Source organism: Artibeus jamaicensis, unplaced genomic scaffold, assembly GCF_021234435.1.
Source record: "Artibeus jamaicensis isolate MK-2021 breed Jamaican fruit bat unplaced genomic scaffold, CSHL_Jam_final contig_47, whole genome shotgun sequence".
In the NCBI taxonomy this organism is placed as follows: domain Eukaryota; kingdom Metazoa; phylum Chordata; class Mammalia; order Chiroptera; family Phyllostomidae; genus Artibeus; species Artibeus jamaicensis.
Genome location: NW_026521848.1, coordinates 824,229 through 849,148, shown reverse-complemented (window position 1 = coordinate 849,148; position 24,920 = coordinate 824,229). Strand labels below are relative to the sequence as shown.

Below are 24,920 nucleotides of genomic sequence, written 5' to 3'. Positions count from 1 at the left end.
ATGAGGCTCCAACCAACTGAGCAACCCAGTCAGGGCAAACCTTGGTATTTTTATAAAAAGAGCTGTAACCTTGCAGACTCATTGGGGGGATCTAGGGGTCCCCAGGACCCCCCAGACATCCCTTTGAGAAGCACACTCTATGCACACTCTATGCCGGGCACGGCTTCGCCTTTCTCCCTACAGCCTTCTCAGGGAGGGGCTGTCCGCGGCTTGCCCGAGTTCACACAGCCGCCTGTGGCCGTTTACAGCCTCGGGTGGACAATGCGAAGATTACAAGCCATAACACATACAGTGGCTTCAAAACTGCTGACCCGCCAGATCTAGGATTTGATATTCGTCTGCATGTTTTTCAATTTCAATGTCTTCAGCTAGAGGAGATACCACTAAACTGCATTCAAAAGTTATTTGTGTTACGTATTTCTTCACCTCCACTGTGGTTATGGTATTATGTGGAAGAGTGGTTTCCTTTGTGTCTGTTTGTATATGTGTTGGCATTTTTTCCCATCCATAGAGCTTGTTTAAAATGTATTTCGGGAGGTAATGATATGAAACATTAATATAGTGCCCAAAGTTAAAACTGTCTTCACTTCACTTGATCTTCCCAAATTCCTTGCTCAAGTCCTGATGCTAATTAGGAATTTCGGCTTCCTTCCAACCTGCCAGTACCTGGTAGCATCAGACTTTTTTATTTGTTTCTTTCTCTTTTTTAAAAAAGATTATTTATTTATTTTTAGAAAGAGGGGAGGGGGGGAGAAAGAGAAGGAGAGAAACATCAATGTGTGGTTGCCTCTCGCGTGCCCCCCACTGAGGACCTGGCCCGCAATCCAGGCGTGTGCCCTGACTGGGAATTGAACCGGTGACCCTCTGGTTCGCAGGCTGGTCCTCAGTCCACTGAGCCTCACCAGCCAGGGCACAGACTTTTTAGATTCGTTCCGTTCTCATGGGCTGAAAGCGTATCTCACTAAGGTGTTTGCATTTGCATTTTTTTCAGGGAACTGGTGAGCTTGGGCCTCCTCGTCTCTCTTTGGCCATTCAGATTTCGGAGGGAGGATCTGATGCCTCCTGCTCTAGCCGGAGTGCAGACAGAGCCCCCTCTTCCCTACCCATGGGGGACTGTAGCCCCACCAAGCCCTGTAGACCATGAGCTGGGGATCTCCATCGTTTAAGGGAGAGATCACGATGCAGGGAATATGGTGTGGGGGACCGGGGGACGGCGCTCCAGGTCACAGAGCCATGGGCGGTGGCGGCAGGCCCCAGCAGAGGGAGCCTGAGCCCAAGGCAGGGAGTAACTCAGTGGCCACTGGCCCAGATGGAGCCCAGCTGGGCCCAGGAGTTGCCTCTGGGGAAGGGAGAGGCCTCCCAGGCCCGCTGTCCCCTGGGGCCCCTCTGGAGAGCCCAGACACCAGGCACATGCAGGAAGCAGGGGGTGGTTCAGCTGGCACACACGCCGGCTGCCCCGCCCCTCAGGCTGGCTGTGGGCCAGACTGGGCGAGGGGAGGTACTGCTTGTGGCTGGCGCGGTAGATGTGTGAGTGGTCTGTCTCCCCCCTGCCACTCAGTCCTGCTCCCCAGTTCTTCCGCGTGTGTTTCTTTTTGTTCCTGTCTCTCCCATCTCAGCCTCTCCCCCCCGATCTCTCTTATCCCTGTGCCTGCCTCTTGTCCTGCCCATGTCCCTAGCCCAGCCACCGCACCCGACTTCCTGGGACCCCCACCTCCCAGGTCTGGGCCATGTGACGCACGCAGAGTCCTCTCTCAGCACCTCCTGCCCAAATGTCCTTCTGGCTGAGGGGCCAGATGGTGGACTCCCAAGCCCCCACTTTCCCAGGCCTCAGGGGCCTGGCCAACTGGTCTGACTCAGCCCAGGCTCCTGCTTGGGGAGGTGGGGGGCAGGGTCTCCTGCCATCTGAGGCGGACCAGCCAGGGGAAAATGCACTCACTGGAGGCTTTGCAGATTGGGTTGAGTCCCTGGGGGCTCTTCACCACCCCCACACTAAGCAAGTCTCTTTCTCTGGCCAAGGGAACACCCTCCTCCCCTTTTTTCAATTTTTGTGCCGCATTTCTTCATCTAGCTCAGCCTGGCCTCGGGGAGGAGGCAGATTCGGGAGCACCACAGTCCCTCCCACCACCGTGTGACCCAGAGCAAGTGACCCCACCTTTCGAACTCCCAATGTCCCAGTTACAAAGAATCAGAGTGACTGAGAGCCACTAGGATTTTGTGGTTACATGGTCCTGGGCTCAGATTTTGGCTCTGATGGTTTTTACTCCAGACCAGGGACTAACCTACCGTGAGCCTCAGTTTCCCTCTCTGGTACATAGGAAGGCAGCAAGGTGGGTCCGAGTAGGAATCGGGTTGGTTTGGAGTCCGGGCTGGCTGCGTCGCCGCCGACCCCGTGGCCGGCCCCTGAGGCGGTTTTTGGAAGTAGACTCTTCTGGATTTTCTTTTTCTCTTCTTTTCTTTCTAAACTTTAATGTTTAACATTTTTTTCCTTTAAAAAAAATTGACATTGAATTCCATGCCATAAAATATGCACTTTTGAAGTGAACAATTTAACGGTTTTTAGTGTGTTTACACAGCTGACCAGCTCTCGTCACTGTCCAATTCCAGGGTGTTCTAATCGTCCCCAAAGAAACCCTGCACCTTCAGCTGTGTCTACCCATTTACTTGCTGTCCCTACACCTGTGTCTATTTTGGACATTTTATATACGTGGAATCATAAATACGTGGTCATTCGTGTCTGGCTTTCACCCAGCAATGGTTTTGTAAGCCATCGATGCCGTGGGGTGCATCAGCACTTCATGGCTGACTTTAATGTTTGAAGCTAGTTTAATTTTTAAAATGTTAGCCTTTACTACTGCCCATCTAAGGGAAGCAGAACAGCAGGGAGGCTAGTCCAACAAAACCAACACAGATTTGCGGAAGGAGACCTGCCCCGTGCAGGCCCTCAGCCGGGCGCTGGGATCCGGCCGTGCGCAGAACAGACGCCCACTTCCTGGCGACCTCAGACGCTGTAGTGACGATTAGATGAGTTATTCCCGTCAAGTTCTCAGGGCGGTGCCTGCCATGGAGCAAGCATCGGGGGCACCCCCTGTCTTTGCTGTTATCGTAAGAACTTCAAAGAGAAGGGGAAAAAGGAAACAGGAAAAAGTCTTGCTTCCCCTCCACACACACGGCACCACCTTCCAGGGGTGTAACCGCTCTCCACGGCTTCTTCTGTATCTTCCTAGAAATATTCTGTGCACAGGCGCACACGCACACATATGGAAACTTCCCTTTTTACTTGACAAAACACCCTCTGCATCCTTTCCTGTTGCAAAATCTGTGGATGTACCCTGTCATTTTAAACTGTGGCGTGGTATTCCATGGGCTGGTTGGCCAGTCTCTCTGTAATCAGCCTTCTCCTGAGAGATCTTTGGGCTGTTTAATTGGCTCGCATAAATAGCGCTGCAACAGACATCTCTGTCTCTATGGAGCTGAACCCACGTGCAAGTGTTTCTGTAGAAAAAGGGTCCTCACAGTGACCCTTCTGGGACAAAATGAATAGGCATGGAAGGTAGCTCTTGCCAAATATCCTCCTTCCGCACTGCTGTGGAAACACCTGCGACATGACCCATCTTTCCATGGTCCCTGTCGCCGGCTATTGCCAAGCTCTTTCACCTCTGTTCGCCTGGGAAGTGACAGATACGGTCTTGTAGTTAGTTTGATTTGCATTTTCCTCAACATTGAAGGAGGCCGAACATCTTGTGTTTAATGGCCAGTGTGCTTCTGCCTGCTTTACCCATGTTTGCAGGAAAGGGCAGACATTGAACGGGTGGTCGAAATCCATGGCGTTCTTGTGGAAGCGGGGAGGTGTCAGTGTCTGGAATTATTCTGTCTCCGGTCCAATGGCCACTCGCTTTGTGGAGGGGTTTTTGTCTAATGGGAACTGGAACTTATAACCTTAACATTTCAGCTTATATTTAAGAGTTTCCTAAATTCATTTTCATTTTTTTAGTAAAAATAGGTTTGTGGTGACTATTTCATTTTGTTTTGATTTCTGTAGCTTATGATAGGGCCTTTTAAAAATTTTCCGTCTTGATGGTTTTGACTTGTTGTAGTTTGATCTTTACCCATTTTTATGACTCCTGCAGAATATTAACTGTATCAGCTGAGACTCCTAGGGGTGAAGTTCACAGGGCTTAAACCCATGTCGGCTTAAGCTAAAAAGGGCCATTATTGGTGCAGGGAGTTGAAAGATCCAGGAGGCATGCAGCTTCCAGCATGGCTGGAGCAGTCACTCAAATTACGGCTGTCCCAGGAACCCATTTCCATTTCCACACCCTGCTTTCCTCTGCGTGGCCTCCATGCTGGGACCCCGCCCCCTTGCACTGGCAAGATGGCTCCCAGTTCCCCAGGTCTGCATTCTGTCAGCTCAGGCACCTCGTGGGAAAGAGAGCAAACCTTTTCACACTTCTCCAGCGAGAGTGGAAAGAGTTTTCATTGGCTGATTTTAGGTTATGGGTCACCTTTCACCTAATCCTTGTAGCCACAGTGATTCAGTGTTCTCCTTGGCAGGCCTGGGTTACGTGGCCATTCCTGGACCGCTGGATTTCGTAAGCTCCTCAGGTAGCCAGAAGCATTTTCACTGACCCAGCTTAGGTCACATGACCATCCCTGACTCAATCTCTGTGGCCTGGGTGACTTTAGAGTCCTGGTTGGCCAAGCTTGGGTCATGTGGCCCCCCTGGCCCTTTAGGTTTTATTAGTTGCTCAAGAAGCTCAGGCCTTGAGAGAGGGATCTGAAGTGCTGGAATGGATGGGATGGATGTCATGTGGGTAAACTGATAGCTCTGCACTAAAGAACCTCAAACAGAAGTCTTGACTTGGTTTTAAGTTTTGAGTTCTGGCTTGCAGTCTTTGCCCTAATCTGTTACCACTTAATTTCATTGTTATTTTGTTTTCTTTTCTAGCTTCCCCTGCATCTGTTTAGAATCACACGAGTACTACGTAAATACATTCTTTGAGTAAAAGATCTTACTAGCCGAGAAGTCTTCAGTGAAACAGGGCCTCCCTTCAGTCCCGTCCCCAGTCTCACACCCCAAAGACAACCTCAGTTGTTATTTGGTGCACACCCTTCTAGGTTTCTTTCTACACGTTTACAAATATACCTATGTGGACTTTTAATGTTTTTATTTGTTTTTCATGTCTAATTTATATTTTTGAATAAATGAATTTCATGCATCAGACCTCAAAAACCACATCAAAAATCCTATGTGAGAAGCCTCTCCTTCATATCTGTCCCCATTCACTATGTTCCCAAGCCCCGAATAGGTACCATCTGTTATTAATTTCTTATTTATTCCAGGAAAGTTTTATGCATGTGCAATCCACTACAAATACATATTAATATGTATGTTCAAAATTATGTTTTTTCTTCACAGTAAATCTTGGCTGTTTTCAGTGCTATTAGGGATTTGTTTAACCATTTTGCTCCTGATGGGCATGGAGGGTGTTTTCAGGTTTTTCCCATTGTAAACTCCACGACTATGAGATCCTCACACAGGCATCTCTGCTGCGATGAATATCTTTGGAAAAACATGTTTGTGTCCAGGTGCCAGTACTGCTGTAGACATCTTCCTAGAAGTGGCAGTACGAGTGCTGGGCCAAAGCATTGTGAGGGGACCTGCCAAATTGCCTTCCAAGAAGGCTCTGCTCATTCACACCACTGCCCACAGTGGCTGAGCGTGTCCGTCTCCCTGTACCTTCGCCAACACTAGATATTATCGATCTTTTATGTTTCTGCCAATCTGATAAATAGAAAAGGATACCTTGTGGATTATTTTTTTTATCACCTGAGGAAGTTTCTTCATTGATTTTAGAGAGGAAGGAAAGGAGAGAGAGAAAAAAAGATTGATGTGAGAGAGAAGCATCTTTCAGTTGCCTCCAATAAGCACCCCAGCCAGGCACCAAACCTGCAACCTAGGCATGTGCCCTGACCAGGAATCGAACCCACAACCTCTCGGTTATGGGACAACACTCCAACCAATTGAGTCACAGCAGCCAGGGAAAGGTTACCTTATTTAATTTGTACTTTCCTGCTTATTAGTGAAACTGGGCATCTTTTAATGGGCAAGTTTTTCCTCCTGTGTGTTGCCCGTGCACGTACGACACTCGTTTGGGCAGTCTTCCCTTGTTAATGACATTCTGTGATTGTTAAAGAAACTAATTCCTTGATCTAATACGTACTAAATATTTTTCCAGATTGCCATTTGCCTTTAACTACATCTAGAAACTTTGGTTAATGTGAAAGTATTTTACGTGGCCAAATTCGTAAATCTTTCCCTTTATGGTTTTTATGCTTGGAAAGATTTTCTCCATCTCAGGATTATAAAAGCACTTACCCAGGTTTTCTTCTAGTACCTTATGGACTTACTTATTCCATTTAATCCATCTGGAATTGTTCTCAGCATAAACAGTGAGGAAGAGATCCAGTGAACTGGTTAGCCAGTTGGCCCATGACCATTTGCTGGATAACCCGTCTTTTCCTTGGAGATTGGAAATGGCATCTGTAAAACATAAATTCCGCTGTGTATTTGGGTCTGCTTTTGCACTTTGCGCCTGCATCACATCAACCAGTGAGATCACTAGAGCTCTGAGTTTATTTTTGCTATTTGGAAATGTTGGCCCTTTGGACCAATTACCTAACTTCCCTAGGCCTCAGTTTCCTCCTCTGTCCAACAGAGATACCACCAACCGTGAAAGGTTTTTCTGAGAACTAAAAAATTAATGGACCACTTTAGTACAAGGGGGTCAAGCAAGCCTCCTTTAAGAATGTATTATTTGAGCTGAGATCTGACAAGGAAGCACATGCTTAACAGAGGGAACAGCAAATGCAAAGACCCTGAGGCAGAAACTAGCTTAGTGAGTTGCGGGATGAGAGAGGAGGGCTGTGCTTCTGGGGGCGACTGAACTGGGGAGTGAAATGGTGGGCCGCGGTGAGGGGTTTGCTGCCACCATAAAGGTACTGAGAGCCACAGCAGGATTGGGAGGAAAGATGAGACCCACTGACCCTGCCCCTCTTTCCACAGTCGATGGAGTCACAGGTGGAAGAGTGGTACCGCGAGGTGGGAGAGTTGCAGGCGCAGACCGCGGCGCTGCCGCTGGAGCCGGCGAGCAAGGAGCTGGTCGGCGAGCGGCAGAACGCTGTGGGCGAGCGCCTGGTGCGCCTGCTTGAGCCGTTGCAGGAGCGCCGCCGCCTGCTGCTCGCTTCCAAGGAGCTGCACCAGGTGGCGCACGACCTCGACGACGAGCTGGTGAGGCCCAGAGCGGTGGGCTGGGGCGGGAAGTGAGGCCAGAGGCAAGCTACCCAGCGGAGGGGATGGAGACTAGGAGCAGGGGCGGGGCTGTGGGACCTTGGCGGGTTCAAGGGTGGAGCTGGCTACGAGATTTGAGAGACTCAGCGCCTCAGTCCTTCACTTCTTCATTTACTTGTGCAGTTATTCATTCATGCACCCTTTCACATTTGTTAACTCACTTTCAATCATTCATTATTCATTGGCTCATTCTTTTTTCCTTCCTTCACTCATTCATTTACTTGTTACTCATTTACTCACTTATCACTCCTCCATTCTTTCCTCATTCAATTGTGTTCTGATTTGCTCATTCACTCACTCACTCATTTGTATATTCATTCGATGATTCTGGCCCTGGCCCTGTGCTTGGATGATGCTGGAGTCCCAGGGGTGACCAAGGCAGACATCATCCCTGCCCGAAGAGGGCTCAGAATCCGAAGGGGAAGACAGACTTGTCCGCAGACAGTGACAAGCCAGAGTGGTTAGAACTGTGATGGGGGAAGTTAGGGGGCTGTGAGAGCCCAGAGGAGACAACTGGTCAAGATCTGAAGTCAGGGCATGTTTGCTGGAGGAAGGGGTGTCTGAGCTGAGATGTGAAGAGAGAGTACACATGAGTTTGCTGAGGGAGTGGAAAGGAATTCCAGGAAGCAAAACCTGCCTTGCGAAGGCCAGAGGTAAGCAAGAGCCTGGCTCTGGTGCAAAGAGCAAGATAGAGCATGTTCAGAGACGAGGCCGAAGATGTGAGCAGGCTCTTAGGCGATGAAGGGTCTGGGATGCTGCGCAGACGGCTTATGGTTTGGTTGGGGTGCAGCGATCCTGGGATGCATTCCCTGACCTGCTCCCTGTATCCTCCCCCCCCAACCCAGGCATGGGTCCAGGAGCGGCTGCCACTGGCCATGCAGACGGAGCGGGGCAGTGGTTTGCAGGCTGTCCAGCAGTACATCAAAAAGAACCAGGTGAGCAGATTCTGGAGGAGGGAGTGGATTAGGACACATTTGCTATTGAGCAATAGAAAATGGCTCAAGGTACCCTGACCTGTGTGGCTCAGTTGGTTGGGTGTCATCCTGCAAAGTGAAAGGTCACCAGTTCGATTTCCGGTCAGGGCACATGCCTGGGTTGCAGGTTCAGTTCCCCGGTTGGGGCACATGGGGGAGGCCAACAGTCAATGTTCATTTCTCACATCGATGTTCCTCTCCCTCTCTTTCTTCCTCCCTTCCCCACTCTCTAAAAGTAAATTTTTTAATCTTTTTTAAAAGAAAAAAAAATGGCTCAAGGTGGCTAAAGCCCTAGAGGGGAATTAAGTGGCTCTTGTCATTGAAAAGACAGCTGGTGCAGAAGAATTCAGGTGTTTCCATGGTGTCATAAATTGCTCAGCTTCAGCTCCATTGTTTGTTTTTTCTGCATTAGCTCTGCTCTCAGGCCAACTCTCCTCTCCGGCTGGTAAAAGACCTCCAACGGATTCCAGGTTACATCCCACCAGCAAAACTAAAGAGAATTTGTCTCTTTAAAATGATGCCCAGTCTTACTAATCTGCAATTGTTTCAAGAATAACTATTATTCTTGAATAATAGTTATTGAATAATAATTATTGAGTAATTAATATTGAATAGTTATTGAGTAACTATTGGCTCAACTTGAGTCACACATGTCCACCCCTGAGTTGATCGGGGTTGCCAGGGATTTAGACTGCTCTGATTGGCGTGGTCCCCAGCTAAGGGCCCACCCTTGGAACAGCAGGGGGAGTCAGCCTTAACTTAATTACCTACCATGAAAGGGAGGCAAGGAGGTTCCCCAAAAGACAGTCAGAGACCCCTGAGAAGAAGTAAGGTGAATGGCTGCAGGTCATGAAAAATAAAAACAATAACGAACAAAGAAAAACTCAAAACTCCCACAGAGGGAGAAGACTGAGAGGGCCAGCCAGAGTGCTGACTCCTAAGCTAAGCACTGTGGGGGCTTTTGAGCCCCTAAAACCACTGGGTCTCTGTTCCTCTGCACCTCAGTTTTCATGCCTAAATAGTAGAGAGATGGGCTAGACCACAGGAGGCAAACACAAGGCCTGTGGGCCCAGTTCTGCCCTCAACCTCGTTTTATCTGGCTTGACACCTTGTTTCTACCCAGCAGCAGTGCCGAGCTCCTTGCCCCTAGTTAAGGAGTAGTTAGATTTATACGGTCCTAAAATCACATTCGGCCCCTTGAAGGCCACCGCGAGGCTGAGCTGGCCCCTGGTGAAAATGAGTCTGAGGCCCCGGCCTAGAGCAGTGGTGCTCCGATTGCTTAGCAGAGAAACCTGTTGGTCACAGCACCTCTCTCACCAAAGCTGAAAGTAAGCCACATAAAAGAGGAATAATAATAGTAATGATAGTAAGTGCATTAATCAAAGACTATGTGTCAAGTACTTTCCTGGGGGACGTGTTGGTTATTTCATTTAATTCCCACAATAACCCAATGAGGTAGGTAGGTCGCCCCCTTTTTACAACAGAAGAGTGTGAGGATGGGGCTCTGAAGGTTGGTGGGAGGTGGGTACACAGGCTGTTCTGAAGTGTCTGTGACCAAGCTGCCCTGCATGGAGCTCTTTAAGACGCTGGAGTTTTTCTCAGAACCTGTTTCTCCATGTTGATGAAATTACTGTTGGCTGTGGCTGGTGTTGGGGACAAACAAAGCTGGCTCATCACTTTCACGGCTGAGGGGAACGATCAAGTGCACTTCATGCTTAAAATCCGGGGAGCGCAGCCAGGGGCAGGATCACGGATCCACAGGGGCTGTTAAAAGACTAGTTGTTGCTGGTGTTGACTGAGCACCTACTGTGCGCCATGCACAATCCTAAATACACAGTAGTACAGCACCTCCATGGGGTAGATATCAGCAGGCCGCCACACATGCAGCAGGCTGCAGGTGACTTAAGCAAGCTCCTCAACCTATTTGGGCCTCGGTCTCCTCATCTGTAAAATGAGAATGATGATGTCCAGCTCCTGGGGTTGGAGTGAAGGCTACACAAGTGGCTACATTATGCAAAGCCCTTACTTAGCAAAGCGCCCGGCAGGTAGTAAGTGCTCAGTAAGTGTTGACTATCGTTATCTTCTTTGCCAGTTGAGACACAGGAGAGGTTAAGTAAGGTACTCAGCAAGTACAGAGCTGGTTGAGGGAAACTTCTGTGGTGATGGAAGTGTTCCATACTCTGATCTGGGGACACGGGGTTACCCCTAAGATGTATGCGCTTTGCTATGTATAATTTGTACCCCAACTACCCCTAAGCAGCCTGATTCTCAGGCCTGTGTTTCAACCATTAGGGAGGGTCTTGTGTCACCAAGCATCTTGGTCGGAGTCTCCGAAGCCAGCCTCCTGTTTTCAAGTCCTGTCGCCCCCTTCCTAGCTGGTTCTTCTCAGGGTGATGTACTCGGCCTCTCGGTGCCTGTTTTCCCACCTGCCACACGGGGTATGAGGGAGTGAGAGAATGAATAACGACAAATGCTTATGTGGGACCTGGCACTGGCTGGCGAATGTGCGGGTGTTTGCCCGTTTCTCCTGAGACGTGCCAGTCTCAGAGGCCCACGGGGTCTTGCGGTGCCTCCGAACGCCCTTTTTCATGCACACCCCCCACCTTCCATCCCCAGGGCCTGAGACGGGAGATCCAAGCGCACGGGCCGCGCTTGGAGGAGGTGCTGGAGCGCGCGGGCGCGCTGGCGGCGCTGCGCAGCCCGGACGCGGAGGCGGTGCGCCGAGGCCAGGAGCAGCTGCAGAGCGCCTGGGCCGGACTGCGCGAGGCGGCTGAGCGGCGGCAGCAGGTGCTGGACGCCGCCTTCCAGGTGGAGCAGTACTACTTCGACATGGCTGAGGTGGAAGCGTGGCTGGGCGAGCAGGAGGTGCTCATGATGAGTGAGGACAAGGGCAAGGTGCGCCCAGGCTGGGGGTGCAGGGGGCTGGGAGAGCTGGAGCTCCGGATGGTCCTCTGTCGCCTCATCGCGGCGCTGTGTGCCCCCAGGACGAACAGAGCACCCTGCAGCTGCTCAAGAAGCACCTGCAGCTGGAGCAGGGCGTGGAGAACTATGAGGAAAGCATCGCGCAGCTGTCGCGCCAGTGTCGGGCGCTGCTGGAGATGGGGCACCCGGACAGGTGGGTGGGCAGAGGGGAGGGGACTCAGGGCGGGGAAGGAGGCAGGGCCCGTTCTTAAGGAATGGTCCTGCAGGATCTGAAGCTTCGCTGTTGGAAACTGGGACAGGGCCAGTATTGGCCATTGGATTGGGAGGGGCCCTCACTGCCACGTGCTGGAGCCCTCATTTTCAAGTGCTGTATCTTGACAAGCGGTTTGGGCCCAAGGATGGTTGAAAGGGTAGGGCCAGGTGAACTGGGATTTGAGCGTAGGGGGCAGTAGGGGGGATGTCTAGGATTGAGGAGAGAAGTAGGAGCTCAGGACAGGGAAGGGTCCTCTCCTACCAGTGTCTGGGAGGACAGAAAGCCTGTAGCGCTGTGAGTGGGCGTGGCCTACGATCTCTGGGGTGGCAGGAGTTGGACTCTCTGCGGTCAGGAGCAGGAGCCACACCTGGGAAGCCTGGACCAGGGCTGAGAGGGGGCACAGAGCCAGACCTCCATCTGCTCAAACCTGGAGATTGGAACCAGAGGTGAGACTGATTAGCTGTGGACCTCAGTAGGGGGTCAGGAGCGCCGGCCAAGTTATTGGAAAGGAGGGGCGCCGGGACCACAGATAGAAAGGCTGCCAGGAGAGGGGTGGTGAGTTTATCAAGCTTCTGGAAGCAGAGTTTTCCCTGAGTGCTGAGATCCCAGTACCGGGTTGACTTAGCCCAAGGCTTACAGAAAACAGAGTCCTGCATGGGGACCCTGCCCTGCCTGCACAGGTTAAGAGGAGACACAGCCATGCCCTGAGCAGGGGTGTCAGGGGGCCCCAGTTCTGTTCTTTAAGTCTCAGGGGCTCCATCTCTACCCCTCCTGCCCCCCCGCCCCCAGTGAGCAGATCAGCCGACGGCAGTCTCAGGTGGACCGCTTGTACGTGGCGCTCAAAGAGCTGGGCGAGGAGCGCAGGGTGAGCCTGGAGCAGCAGTACTGGCTGTACCAGCTCAGCCGCCAGGTGGACGAGCTGGAGCACTGGATTGCGGAGAAGGAGGTGGTGGCCGGCTCACCTGAGCTCGGCCAGGACTTTGAGCACGTCACGGTTAGTAATACCAACAATACCAGTGGCTACTGTACACGCTGCTGGGGTTCTCTGGGCCTCAGTTTCCCCAACTGTAATATGAGGAAAATAATACCATGTACCTCATGGCTCTGTTGTAAGCCACATGAATGAATATACAGCAGTCCCCTTACCCACAGTGGGTTCCATGATCCCAGTGGAGGATACCACACCCTGTATGTACTATTACTTCTATATGTACACACCTCTTCCCCTAAGGAAGCACTGTATGGCATCTCCAAATTGCCAGCAATACTTCTCGTGAGCTTTGGGGCCAGCGTTAAGTGAGTCTTACTTGAACACAAGCACTGTGATGGTGCTACAGTTGATTTGATGTCCTAGACAGCTACTAAGCAACCACACATCATGGAGAGACTGGACAAAGGGGTGATTGATGTCCAGGGCAGGGTGGTGAGATTGGATAATGCTACTCAGAGTGACCCACAATTTAAAACATATGAATTGTTTGTTTCTGGAGTTTTCCATTTAATATTTTTGGACCGGAGTGGACTGCAGGTAACTAAAACCGCAGGAAGTGAAAGCCCAGATAAGGGGGAGCCACTGTAATGTCAGGCACTTGTGAAAGTACTCAGCACACACAATACGATAAGTGTTAGTTATTATTATCACATCGTTATTTTTGTTGCTGTTGTTACTATTATTGCTGCAGAGTAAGTGCTCCATAAGTGTTAGAGGTTGTCTTTTCTATCGTGGTTGTCATTATTACCATTTCTACTCTTACCTGCCACAAGGAAGTGGGCCGAAGGAGCCTTTGCCAATGTTCCCCACCCCCTTCCCGGTGGCAGGTGCTACAGGAGAAATTCTCAGAGTTTGCCACTGAGACCGGCACAGCAGGGCGGGAGCGACTGGCAGCCGTGAACCAGATGGTGGACGAGCTGATTGAGTGTGGCCACACAGCTGCGGCCACCATGGCGGAGTGGAAGGACGGGCTGAACGAGGCCTGGGCCGAGCTGCTGGAGCTCATGGGCACGCGGGCCCAGCTGCTGGCTGCCTCGAGGGAACTGCATAAGTTCTTCAGCGATGCCAGGGAGCTTCAGGGGCAGATCGAAGAGAAGCGGAGGCGGCTGCCCCGCCTGACTGCCCCGCCTGAGCCGAGACCCAGTGCCAGCTCCATGCAGCGGACTCTGCGAGCCTTTGAGCATGACCTACAGCTCCTCGTGTCCCAGGTGGGGTGCCTGTGGCCAGGAGGGAAGGTGGGAGGCCCTGGGCGCTGTGGCAGTGTGGGCAGCACAGACAAAAATCAAGCTGCAGAGCATGTCAAAATTAGCTGGTGAGACAGATAAAAACAGACCACGGAACAGGGAGAAGTTAGATAATGGGGCAGATGGAAAGTGGACTGATTATGGTGCGCAGAAATCAGACAGTGACAGAAAAAAGTTGTGCAGTGTGGCTGAAAGAAATTAGATAGTATTTTCACTGCAGGTTGGACAGGGGTTGTCCTTGTAACTGTGAAGCGAGTCTTACCCAAAGTCAGATAGTCAGTCTAAAAGGAGTTGTAAGAGGGTTAAGAGAAATTTGGCTTTGGGGCAGATAAAAATTAGACAACAGGTCTCAGATTAGAAATTGTGTCATTTTCCTCCAAAAATTCTGATGGGGCCGAATTCATGGAAAATATACTGGAGCTGGTAGAAATGAGGCAGTGGATCTGACAGGAACTGGGAGGTGGAGCTGAGAAGAGAGATGGAAATGAAGCTGTGGACCTAAAAGTACTCGGACAGCTGGACTGAAGACCAGTAGGCTGCCGGCGTGATGGAAGGCATAAAGTGGGCACTTATTTTAATATAAATCACATAGATCACTGTTTGAAAGCAGGTGGAGAGACTGATAGAGGTTTAATGGTGGAGCTGACAGAAACGTGGCGGTCACTCCAAGGCTGAATCAACAGACAGGGAACGGTGGGTCCGGCAGAACTCACACAGCAGAACCGGTGGAACTGGGCGGGCGACTGGGTAGCAATCACATAGCCGTTCTGAAGGGAACTGGGCAGTGTAGGTAGGCGATGGGTCTGAAAAAAATGGAGAATAATTGGACAGCGTGTCTCAAAAACAGCAGGGTGGAAAGAGGCTTCCTGAAAGAAGTCAGGCCGGTCTGAAATGAGACAGAAATGGGCCCGAAAAAGTGAGGCGACAGACCCGGTAGACATAGAGCCTCAAACCAAAAGCCATCAGGGAGTGGGCGCAAAGATATCTGGTGGCAGCTCTAAAGGAAGTCAGAACGCAGGTAAGTCAAAGAAAAAGCAGTCAGCAGAGAAGGGAAACCCACTGCGGGATCAGCGGGGTGCAGGCTTCTTATGTTGTTGGGCTCTGTACCCAGCCAGGAGGTGGGGGAAAGAGAGGGCAGGGCCTGGACCCCACGGAGGGCTGGTGCTCGACCTGGCCCTGGCCTGCCCTTCAGGTGCGGCAGCTGCAGGAGGGGGCAGCGCAGCTGCGGACGGTGTACGCGGGTGAGCACGCGGAGGCCATCGCCAGCCGGGAGCAGGAGGTGATGCAGGGCTGGAAGGAGTTGCTGGCTGCCTGCGAGGACGCCCGCCTGCACGTCAGTTCCACGGCGGATGCCCTGCGGTTCCACGGCCAGGCCCGGGACCTGCTCTCCTGGATGGATGGCATCTCTGGGCAGATCGGGGCAGCTGACAAGCCCAGGTGCTCCTCATCCCACCTCAGGCTTCCTACCTGCCTCTGGGCAGCCGCCCCCTGCCCATCATGGGCAGTCCTGTTCCCATAAGCATCACGATAACCAATACCTGCATGACACCTCTGTGTGCCAGGCACTGCTGCAAATGCTCCACACGTATTAAGACCCCTTGACAGGCTTGGCATTGGGGGCTCAGAGCACAGGGCACACATTTGCCTTCTGTCCTTCTCACTTGCCCACTGCTGATGGCACGGGATGGGCTGCAGCCAGGACAGGGACAGGGGGGTGTGGCACTGTATGTGCGGCTTAACCTAGTAGATATTGACTTACTGCTTACATAACAGTTCACGCGGGCGTCCGGCAGAAGCCTGCAGCACCGTGGCTGGGAGTCGGGTCCTTCCGTCACTCTGCCCTGTCAGTCACTGCCTGGACCAGACCCTCCTGCGGAGGAGGAGGGTCTCAGGGGAGGTTGAGGAATGTGGCCTGCACTCACGGAGCATCGTTTCTGTGTCTGCGAGGCCTTGAGTCGACATGAATTTCCTCAGTACATATTTATTGAGTGCCTACTGTGTGCCAAGCCCCGGCCCCAGTGCAGCTTAGTCTGAGGGTGGAGACAGGAAACAGATAAGTAAACAAACGTCTAATATTATTTCAGACAGTAATAAGTGCTCTGAAGAAAAATAAAGCAAGGTAAGGGGACGAGGTGCTAGCTGGCAAGGCCTCTCTGAGAATGTCAAGTCTGAGACCTCAGTGAAGTGGTGGTGAGTTGGGTGAAGTCTGGGGAAAAGGGTCTTCCAGGTGGAGGGACCAGCAAGTGCACAGGCCCGAGGTTGGTTGCGGTTAGGCGAGTTGGAGGAGAGCTGGACGATCGCTGTGGCTGGAGGGAGTGGGGGGCCGTGGAGAGCGGTAGGAGAGGCGGTTTGAGGGGGAGCAGAGTGTGGAGGAGTTTGCCTTTTCTCCAAGTGAGACAGGAGCCCCGGAAGGGCCTGGAGCAGGGGGTGATGGGCTGCAACGTACATTGGAGAAAAATCACTGTAGGTGCCTTGTAAGAAATAGAGTGTGGAAGGCAAGGATGGAAGCAGGTAGACCAGCCAAAAGGCTGCTGTGATAAACCAGGTGAGACACAGCGGTGGCTTGATCCAGTGTGGTGGCTGTAGAGACGGACGGAAGTGATTAGTTTTAGGAATTTACAGTCTTTATTACAAACAATTTCAAATAAGCACAGAAGTAGCCGTCATGGTATAGTGAACCCACAGGTGTGTAGTGAATGAACACCTGGCCTGAACCATCTGGCCGATCTTGTTTCACCCGCACACCCCTGCCCCTCCCACTTGCTGAGTGATTTCTCAGTAGATCTCCGGTGTCGTATCATATCACCAGGCAGGCTTTAAAGTGGACATTAAAATGATAAATGTCCAGTTTTGACTGACGGATTGGCTTCAGGGGCTGAGGGAGGAGGAGTCCTGGAAAAGTGATGGGTGCGCTTACTGAGGCAGCGGGTTCCGGAGGAGGACCAGATCCTTCCCGATGATCTTAGTCTTAGGAAGGAATCGTTCCAGTGTGAAGCCTTCGGAAATGAGTTTGGACCTTTTACGTCTCATAAAGCGGTGCCTGCTGCCTGGCGGAACACTGAGAAATCCAACATTGGTTCTGGACATGTGACGGCGGACAGTGACGCTGTCTGGGAGTCATATGGCGCAAGCCACAGATGCGAGCCCCACATATAATTTAAGATTTTCTTGTAACCACATTAAAGAAGTCGAAAGAGGAAAGTGAAATTAACTTTAGTGCCTGTAATTCATTTTACTTAACCTAGTATACCCAAAATATGATCAGTTTTAACATGCAGTCAGTATTAAAATTGTTGCAATATCTGATGCTTTTTCTATACTCAATCTTCAAACTATGGCATGTACTTTACACTTCAGCACATCTCAGTGCAGACTGGCCACATTTCCGGTGCTCATTTGCCGCAGTGACTGGTGGCTTCTGTCTTGGACCGCACAGGCTTGGAAGGTTAGGGTCACCCAGCTAGAGGAATCTTCAGGAGTGTGGCTTTAGAAAGTTGGAAAAACTGGGTCTTGAAATCCTAGCCGTGACTCACAAAGTGTGACATCGTAGTCCCCTGGGAAAAGTTGGAATCACCGCGTCAGTGGGGAACCTCCGACTCTCAGAACTTGTTCACAGGGGATGGGAGTCTGCAGATGGTGCGGTGCTGTGGCCTCGGGCATTCGGGCTCCTCTACAGCGGTCTGTGCAGGGTGGGGTGAGGGAGGCCGCCTGTGGCTCAGGCCCCTGCCCCTGCCACTGCAGGGACGTGTCGTCGGTGGAGGTGCTCATGAACTACCACCAGGGCCTGAAGACCGAGCTGGAGGCACGGGCGCCTGAGCTCACCGCCTGCCAGGAGCTGGGCCGCTCTCTGCTGCTCAACAAGAGTGCCATGGCTGACGAGGTGGGGAGGGGTGCAGGGGGTGCCCCTCTGCCACCCATGCCCACTGGGGTGGGAGCCTCCCTGATTCCTCTCCTGCCCACCCACCACTCGCAGATCCAGGCACAGCTGGACAAGCTGGAAACCAGGAAGGAGGAGGTGTCGGACAAGTGGGACCGCCACTGGGAGTGGCTGCAGCAGAGTGAGTGGGGCCCGCACACACGTGGCTCAAGGGCACAGGGACCTCCTGTAGCGTGTTCAGAAAGGCACAGAGGGTGACACAGGCACGCTTTGCCCATCACTCATGGGTCCCCAGCAGCAATCATGAAAGCCTGGCAGGGAGGACAAGGGGGCGGCCTCGCCATTGAAGCAGATCTTTAGAGAAGCTGGTGTCCTCCAAAGTAGCCCCAGCCTCTCATTCCTGCAGAGCTCAGAGTGGTCCAGGCTGGCCTAGAGGAAGCCGGGGCAGGGGCAGGGGTGTGGAAGGCCAGAGGAGACAGCCACTGCCCCGAGAAGGGCCCACGGGTGTCTCAGCACCTTTGTCCTCTCTGCATGTCTCCCCTCAGTGCTGGAGGTGCACCAATTTGCCCAGGAGGCGGTGGTGGCAGATGCCTGGCTGACAGCGCAAGAGCCGCTCCTGCAGAGCCGGGAGCTGGGCAGCAGCGTGGACGAGGTGGAGCAGCTTATCCGGCGCCACGAGGCCTTCCGCAAAGCGGCTGCAGCCTGGGAAGAAAGATTCAGCTCTCTGCGGCGCCTGACCACGGTCAGCCCCGACCCCCACACCCACATCGTCCGTCCATATAAGACGGAAACGCTGGGACTTGGTGCTCAGGGTTGTGTCAAGTGAGGCTGAGACAGATCTTCACTGGGCTCCCAGTCTGGGGGTGGTGGTGGGGCAATTGGGGGGGGGCTGGACAGATCTGTCACCAGTGACAGCCCCAGGCAGGGATGGAGAAGCACAGAGGCTGTGGGAGTCTAGAAGCACTTGGTCTGGCCTGGGAGAGTCTCATCTGAGACTTACAAGAATGAGGAGGAGAGACCATTGTAGTCAAAAGTCTTAAGGTCCTGGGAGGGAACCATTAGGGAAGGAGGCAATGGGGGTCAGAAAGGCACCTAGAGAAAGTGATGCTTTAGCTTTATTCTTAAAAGAACAGTAGGTGTTTGCTGAAGAAAACAGGAATTAAGTTCCTAGCAGAGAGCAAAGCATGGGTGCAGGCCTGGACAACCTTGTTTTTTCACCAGTGAAACTAATAACCTGGGTGGTGAGGCAGACAACCCAGAGTTGCCTTTCCCCGCCCCCCCCCACCATGCCCCTCTACCTGACCGTGGCCCCTCCGTCCCCAGATCGAAAAAATCAAGGCAGAACAGAGCAAGCAGCCGCCCACTCCTCTGCTGGGGCGCAAGTTCTTTGGGGACCCCACAGAACTGGCAGCTAAGGCGGCACCCCTGCTGCGGCCAGGGGGCTACGAGAGGGGCTTGGAGCCCCTGGCCCGCCGGGCCTCGGACGCCTTGTCTGCCGAGGTGCGGACCCGGGTGGGGTACGTGCGCCAGGAACTCAAGCCTGAGCGCCTCCAGCCGCGCATCGACCGGCTGCCGGAGGTCCCAGGGAGGGTTGAGCCCATGGCTCCACCAACCGCACCAGAGAACGTGGTGGAGACCCCCGGGACCCCCGTGGTAGCGGAACAGGTCCGGCCGCGGCCAGAGCGCCAAGAGTCGGCTGATCGCGCGGAGGAATTGCCCAGGAGGCGGAGGCCGGAGCGGCAGGAATCAGCAGATCAATCCGAGGAGGCTGCACGGAGGCGAAGGTCAGAGCGGCAGGAGTCGGTGGAGCACGAGGGGGCACACAGCCTTACCCTGGGCCGCTACGAGCAGATGGAGCGGCGGCGCGAGCGCCGTGAACGCAGGTTGGAGCGGCAGGAGTCCAGTGAACAGGAGACACCCGCCAGAGGAGAGCTGGCCAGGGGGTGAGGCCTCATTAGTCCAGGGAGTGAGGGTGGGGAGACAGAGAGAGGTCCTGGAGCCAGCGGGCAGAGTGGAGAGGGCTTCTGTCCGGCGAACTGCCTATGGAGGGAGAGTCCTGGTACCCATTCTGCAGAGATGTAAACTGAGCCTGAAAGAGGGTAAATGACCTGGCTGCTCTCCGACAGCTCAGTTTTAAGCGTTGAAAGGGCAGAGTTAGCTGGAGTGTGTTGTGCATATGAGTCCAATCTGGCTGTGTATCCAGAAAGAGGTATTTGGGTCAAACACATTTCAGTAACAATGACTTCTTGACCCCTTTTTAAATTTCATATTTCATGAACGTTTGCTGAGCGCCTCCCCTGTGTGTGCCATGTGCTGGGGAGAGTACGGAGGGAGCCAGCCCCAGCTCTGCCTTCACGGGCTCACAGCCCACTAGGGAAACACACTTGTCACCAGACAGTGATGACCCAGAATGATCAGAGCCGGAATGGGGGAAGTCCAGTGGACTTAGAAGCTCAGGAGTGGGTGGAAAAAGGCCACAGTATGTTCAAAGGCTTGAAGGCACCAGTTTGCATTTTGCTCTTCCTGTTGCTTAAAACTCAAAAGGGAGAGAGGTTCCCTCCTCCAATCAGCAGCCAGGGCCTGCGCACCTGGGGTGTGTAAGGCCAACCTCTGAGAGGCAGCTGCAGAAGCAGGTAAGGGCCAGCCTGGTCCCTCAGAGGAGGCACCCCAGTTCCATTGGGTCTTTCCGCCCCCACCCCTAGGAAGGCCACCCTGGCTGACATTGTGGAGCAGCTGCAGGAGAAAGAGGCAGGCCCAGGGCTCCCTGTTGGGGTAAGTCGAGCCTAGGCGTGGGTGGGGAATGGAGAACTCTGCAGTGCAGCCTTCTGGATCCCAGAAACACCAGGGTCTAACTCTGGGCAACCCCCTCCGGTGAACCCTGCAGAGAGGCTCTCCAGGGATGGAGAGGGTCCCCAGATGCCTCCACATATGTTCCCCCTTAGAAAGATGAGGCCACTGATCTTAGAGACTCCTCCCTCCTACACGCACTCACTCCCTCACTCCCTCCAGAGTCTGCCCACATCTGCTCTGGACTCTTTCTCCAGTCCAGTGGGGGAATCTCAAATTTCCTTACAGACAGCCACACACAGAGAAGAAAGCCCAGATTCCTCCTACAGACAGGTGGGGCAGCCACGTGCCGGCCTCCCACCTTCATGACTCCTCCTCCCCAAGATCAAGAGGGATTCCAAACCTATGAGTCCTGACAGCCCCCAGGTCCTCCCATACTCGCCCCCAAGATAGAATGGCCCTGCAGACAGATGGGACCCCCAGACCCACGAATGCCCCCAGATGTCCCCACACCCGCCTTTGTACAGCACCCCTCTTCCCCCTCCCTTCACACAGACGTCGCTGCCTCAGCCTCGAGAGCTACCCCCCGGTCGCCTGCCCAACGGACTTGAGCCTCCCGAACGGACACCTCGGCCCGACCGGCCGCGGGCGCGGGACCGGCCCAAGCCCAGACGACGGCCGCGGCCCCGGGAAGGTGGTGAGGGCGGGGGAAGCCGGCGCTCCCGCTCCGCCCCTGCCCAGGGTGGCTCCGCCCCCGCGCCTCAGCCACCACCCACCCACACAGTGCAGCACGAGGGCTTCCTGCTGCGCAAGCGTGAGCTCGACGCTAACCGCAAGTCGTCCAATCGGTGAGCATGTGGGCGGGGCTTTGGGAGGCGGGTTCCAAGCTCAGGACGTCCAGTAAATGAATATGTGGGAGTAAGAAGGGCGCCTAACCAGTGGCGGGTTGGGCAGGGCCTGGAGGGGGCGGGGCTTAATTTTAAGTAATCAAGCAATAAGCAGGAGGAGTGGGGCCTGAAGTTTATGTAGCCAATGGGTGAGCAGGTGGAGCTTAGATGAGGGCGGGACCTGAAGAAAATGTTCCTAAAGTGAATAAATTGCGACCCAATATTATAGCAACCAACCCAAGAGTTAGTTAAAGCTAATAGCAAATTGGATGTGGGGGTCTAGTCTAGAGGGTTTCAATGTTTCATGAAATAAATAAAGCCTGGAGAGGTCCATCCAACCAATTAATAGGGTGGGTCCACACGGGAAGTTTTAAGTTGGGGGAAAATCTGAGAAGGTGCGGAGCCCAAACTCTGAGGGCTGAGGGCGTCTCATAATCGGTATCCAAAAGGGGGCTTAACGGTGGTGTATTTACTCTTGGAGTCCAGCTCCTGCTTGCCCAGCCCTTTTCTGTCCAGCTGGGAGGCAGAAACTGGGAAGTGGTGAAGCCAAAAAGGGTAGCAGCGCTGGCCAATGAGCAGAGTGAAGTCTAGATCCACGACATGAAATGGGCAAAACAGACAGATTGCCTGTGGGGTCTCAGGTAGTCCTTCTTTTTTTGCACTGAGGCCAAGATAGGAATAACCAGGGGTACTTCTGCCTCCCTGGTTGGGGCTTTGGCTGAATGAATTCTTCATTCCGAGCAGTTTCTCTCTATAGAGAATAAGCTTCCCTTTCAGGAGATTCCATGGGAGGTAGAGGAGTGGCTGGGAACATGCCCAATGAAGGAGACAGCTTAAGTCTTCCCTTCTAGAAATTCAGTGTTGAGAGCGTATTAGGAAGGGCAACCCCCAGCAGGGCCAGCCTGGGCAAAGACTGGGTACTGAGAGATTTAGACTCCACCCTCAGCTCAGGAATACCCAAGGCATATGGCCCCTGTAGAGCAAAGGCCCCGAGGGAGGAAGGCTCTGACAGATTCAGCCCATGAAAGATATTGATGAAGAGGACCCAGGCAGAGTGCTGCAGTGCTGCCTTGAGCCCTGTCTCATTGTCCCAGGTCGTGGGTGAGCCTCTACTGCGTGCTCAGCAAGGGGGAGCTGGGCTTCTACAAGGACGCCAAAGGCCCAGCATCTGGGGGCACTCATGGTGGAGAGCCACTGCTCAGCCTGCACAAGGCCACCAGCGAGGTGGCTAGTGACTACAAGAAAAAGAAGCATGTCTTCAAGCTTCAGTGAGACTCCCAGTGGGCCAGCGGGAGGGATCCAAGGCCCAGCCATCCCCTCCCAGCAATCTCCTATCCCTTGGAAAAACCAGTTGGTAGAAGGATGGGCCAGGCCCCTATCCCAGATCCCCCAAGTCCTGTGTCCCCTCCTACAGGACCCAGGATGGCAGCGAGTTTTTGCTCCAGGCTAAAGATGAGGTGAGATCTGGTTCTTTCCCTGCCTTATTTGGGCCTCAAGGACCACCTGGCTGGCTGGTCGCTGGCCCAGAGTGATGGGGCTGTGAGGGAGAAGCACAAGCTAGAGTTACCAGGGCTGTAATGGGAAAGCCCATGGGCAGAGAAAGCCCAGAAGTTCCTAACCTAGCTAGGGGGGCAATCAGCGAGTAAGGGGATAAGTGGCAGACCAGGAGGCCTGCCTGGAGTCCCCAGGACAAAGTCCAACCTCCTTGCCTCTGCCTATGAGGTAAGGTTGGAAAGATAAGAGAGGGGGAATTAGCAATAAATAAATAAATGGATAAAGAAATACATAAATGGAGGAGGCTAAGGGGATAGATACAGGCAGATGGAACAGCAAGTACAAAGAACTAGAGGTGCAGAATTGCAAAGCACTAACTATGCTTGTGCAGAGTTCAAGGAGAGGTTTGTAGGGGGTGGATCTCACGGTCCAGAGGAGGTTGGGTTTGCCCCAAGGGCACTGGGAAGCCATGGCAGAGTATTGAGCACGGGAGGGTTACTGTGATATGTAAGAAAGATCCCTTTGACTACCACGTACAGGGTAGATTGGAGAGGGCAAGGGTGGAAGTGTGAACCCTGGAGGTAGCCAGGGCAAGGAACTCAAGTGGGAGAGCACAGGCTGTGTCGAGGGGAAGAGGAGGTGAGTGAGAAAGACAGGAATGTGAGTGGACCTTGGGACTAGGGACCTTGGGAAACGGACAGAGGAGGAGGAGCAGGCATGGAGGTGGTGTGAAGAGATTTTGAAAATAGTAACTTTTTGTTTCATTCATTCTCACAAGAGATTATGAAATCGGTCTTTATTCTCTCCATGACTCCTTTATTTATCTTTAAAATGGAGATAAAAATAGTTTTACATCATAGGGTTAGTGTGAGAATTAAGTAAGTTGGTGCATGCAGAGTGCTACTTACAGGGCCTAGTAAGTGCTCTCTCTGTAAGCGTCTACCGATATTAATCGGCCTCCTCTCTTACAAATACTGACTCTTTGCTCTGTTTCCTTTCTTCAGGAGGAGATGAACGGCTGGCTGGAGGCTGTAGCCGCCTCGGTGGCAGAGCATGCGGAGATCGCCCGCTGGGGACAGACACTACCCACTACCTCGTCTACAGACGAGGGCAACCCCAAGCGGGAGACAGGGGAACGCAGGGCCAGTGGGCGCCGGAAGTGACTTCCCATCCCCAGGACCTGACACAACTCCCCGCCCCTCCTCTCCGCACTGAGGGCACAAAGACACTTTTTCTTCTGCAGGGGCTGGAGCCCCTAGTTCCACCAACACTGCGGACGCGCTTTGACGGGCAATGGAAAGGAGGGGACTTCTCCTGCACCCCCAAATGGTGGGGGGACTGCCGCCCCTATAGCCATATCTCGGCCCCTTCCCGCTCTCCATCCCCACCCCAGGTGCTGGGGCTCCATTATTTTTATGCAATAACTGAGCTTGGGGGAGCGGGTAAGGGGCCCGTTGAGCCAAGCCCTCTGCCTGGATCCCCAGATCCTGCCCCAGGAAGCTGGGGTGGTAGGGACGATAATTCCTGCCCCCCTCTCCACCCTAGGGATGGGTATGGGGGCGCTGGTGAGGTCCCCTGGACCATCCAGGGTGCTAGGGGGTGGGGAGGGGACGGCCCCTCCCCGCCTTTACCTCACTTCCAATGCTGCCTTGATCTCTGTCTGGGAAGGGGGAGTGAAGGGGCCCAAGCCCCCGCACTCCGCCGTCTCAGAGCCATGCGGTTAATTCCTGACTTAGTTTATTTTTGCAAAACGTGGACCTCCTCCTCCCACCCTACACCCCTGCCCCGCATCCGCGAAGGCATTAAATGGGAGGGACGTCAAAGCTCGAAACAGTCTTCCTCTCTCCTCCCCGCCTCCAGTTGTCAATGCCACTTCGTGAGGGGAGGGGCGAGGGGAAGCCCTCCCCCTGCATGCTTCCGGCTGAAGCACCTTCAAGGAGAGTGGGGGGAAGCGGGTTGTGGACAGCCCCTGTGACCTCCTGGAGAAGTCAGTGGGGCTCCGGGGTGTGGGATAGTGTGGCAGGCGCACACTGTATGTACCTATAATAAATCCTTTGGCTTTGACGATCTATGCAGGTTTGTTCGCGTTTCATGGGCTGCGCCTGGGGGTATGGGGGCGGGGAAAGACTGTGGCTGTGGCGAA

The 24,920-nt window shown here is 53.3% G+C and overlaps 1 protein-coding gene across 1 annotated transcript in view; it reads left to right on the top strand.

Annotated features, from left to right (window-relative positions):
* The window catches only part of SPTBN4 (spectrin beta, non-erythrocytic 4), a 69,555-nt gene extending 44,709 nt beyond the window's left edge, over window positions 1-24,846 (top strand). Inside the window, exons 20-35 of the mRNA XM_053667579.1 lie at window positions 7,064-7,288; window positions 8,194-8,283; window positions 10,939-11,217; window positions 11,307-11,437; window positions 12,287-12,491; window positions 13,316-13,696; window positions 14,925-15,169; window positions 17,474-17,612; window positions 17,706-17,790; window positions 18,155-18,351; window positions 18,933-19,552; window positions 20,312-20,381; window positions 20,952-21,244; window positions 22,378-22,551; window positions 22,698-22,740; window positions 23,782-24,846. Coding sequence (XP_053523554.1) covers window positions 7,064-7,288; window positions 8,194-8,283; window positions 10,939-11,217; window positions 11,307-11,437; window positions 12,287-12,491; window positions 13,316-13,696; window positions 14,925-15,169; window positions 17,474-17,612; window positions 17,706-17,790; window positions 18,155-18,351; window positions 18,933-19,552; window positions 20,312-20,381; window positions 20,952-21,244; window positions 22,378-22,551; window positions 22,698-22,740; window positions 23,782-23,940 — 3,336 coding nt within the window. The 3' untranslated portion in view covers window positions 23,941-24,846. The remainder of the gene's footprint in view (window positions 1-7,063; window positions 7,289-8,193; window positions 8,284-10,938; window positions 11,218-11,306; window positions 11,438-12,286; window positions 12,492-13,315; window positions 13,697-14,924; window positions 15,170-17,473; window positions 17,613-17,705; window positions 17,791-18,154; window positions 18,352-18,932; window positions 19,553-20,311; window positions 20,382-20,951; window positions 21,245-22,377; window positions 22,552-22,697; window positions 22,741-23,781) is intronic.
* The last annotated feature ends 74 nt before the right edge of the window (window positions 24,847-24,920 follow it).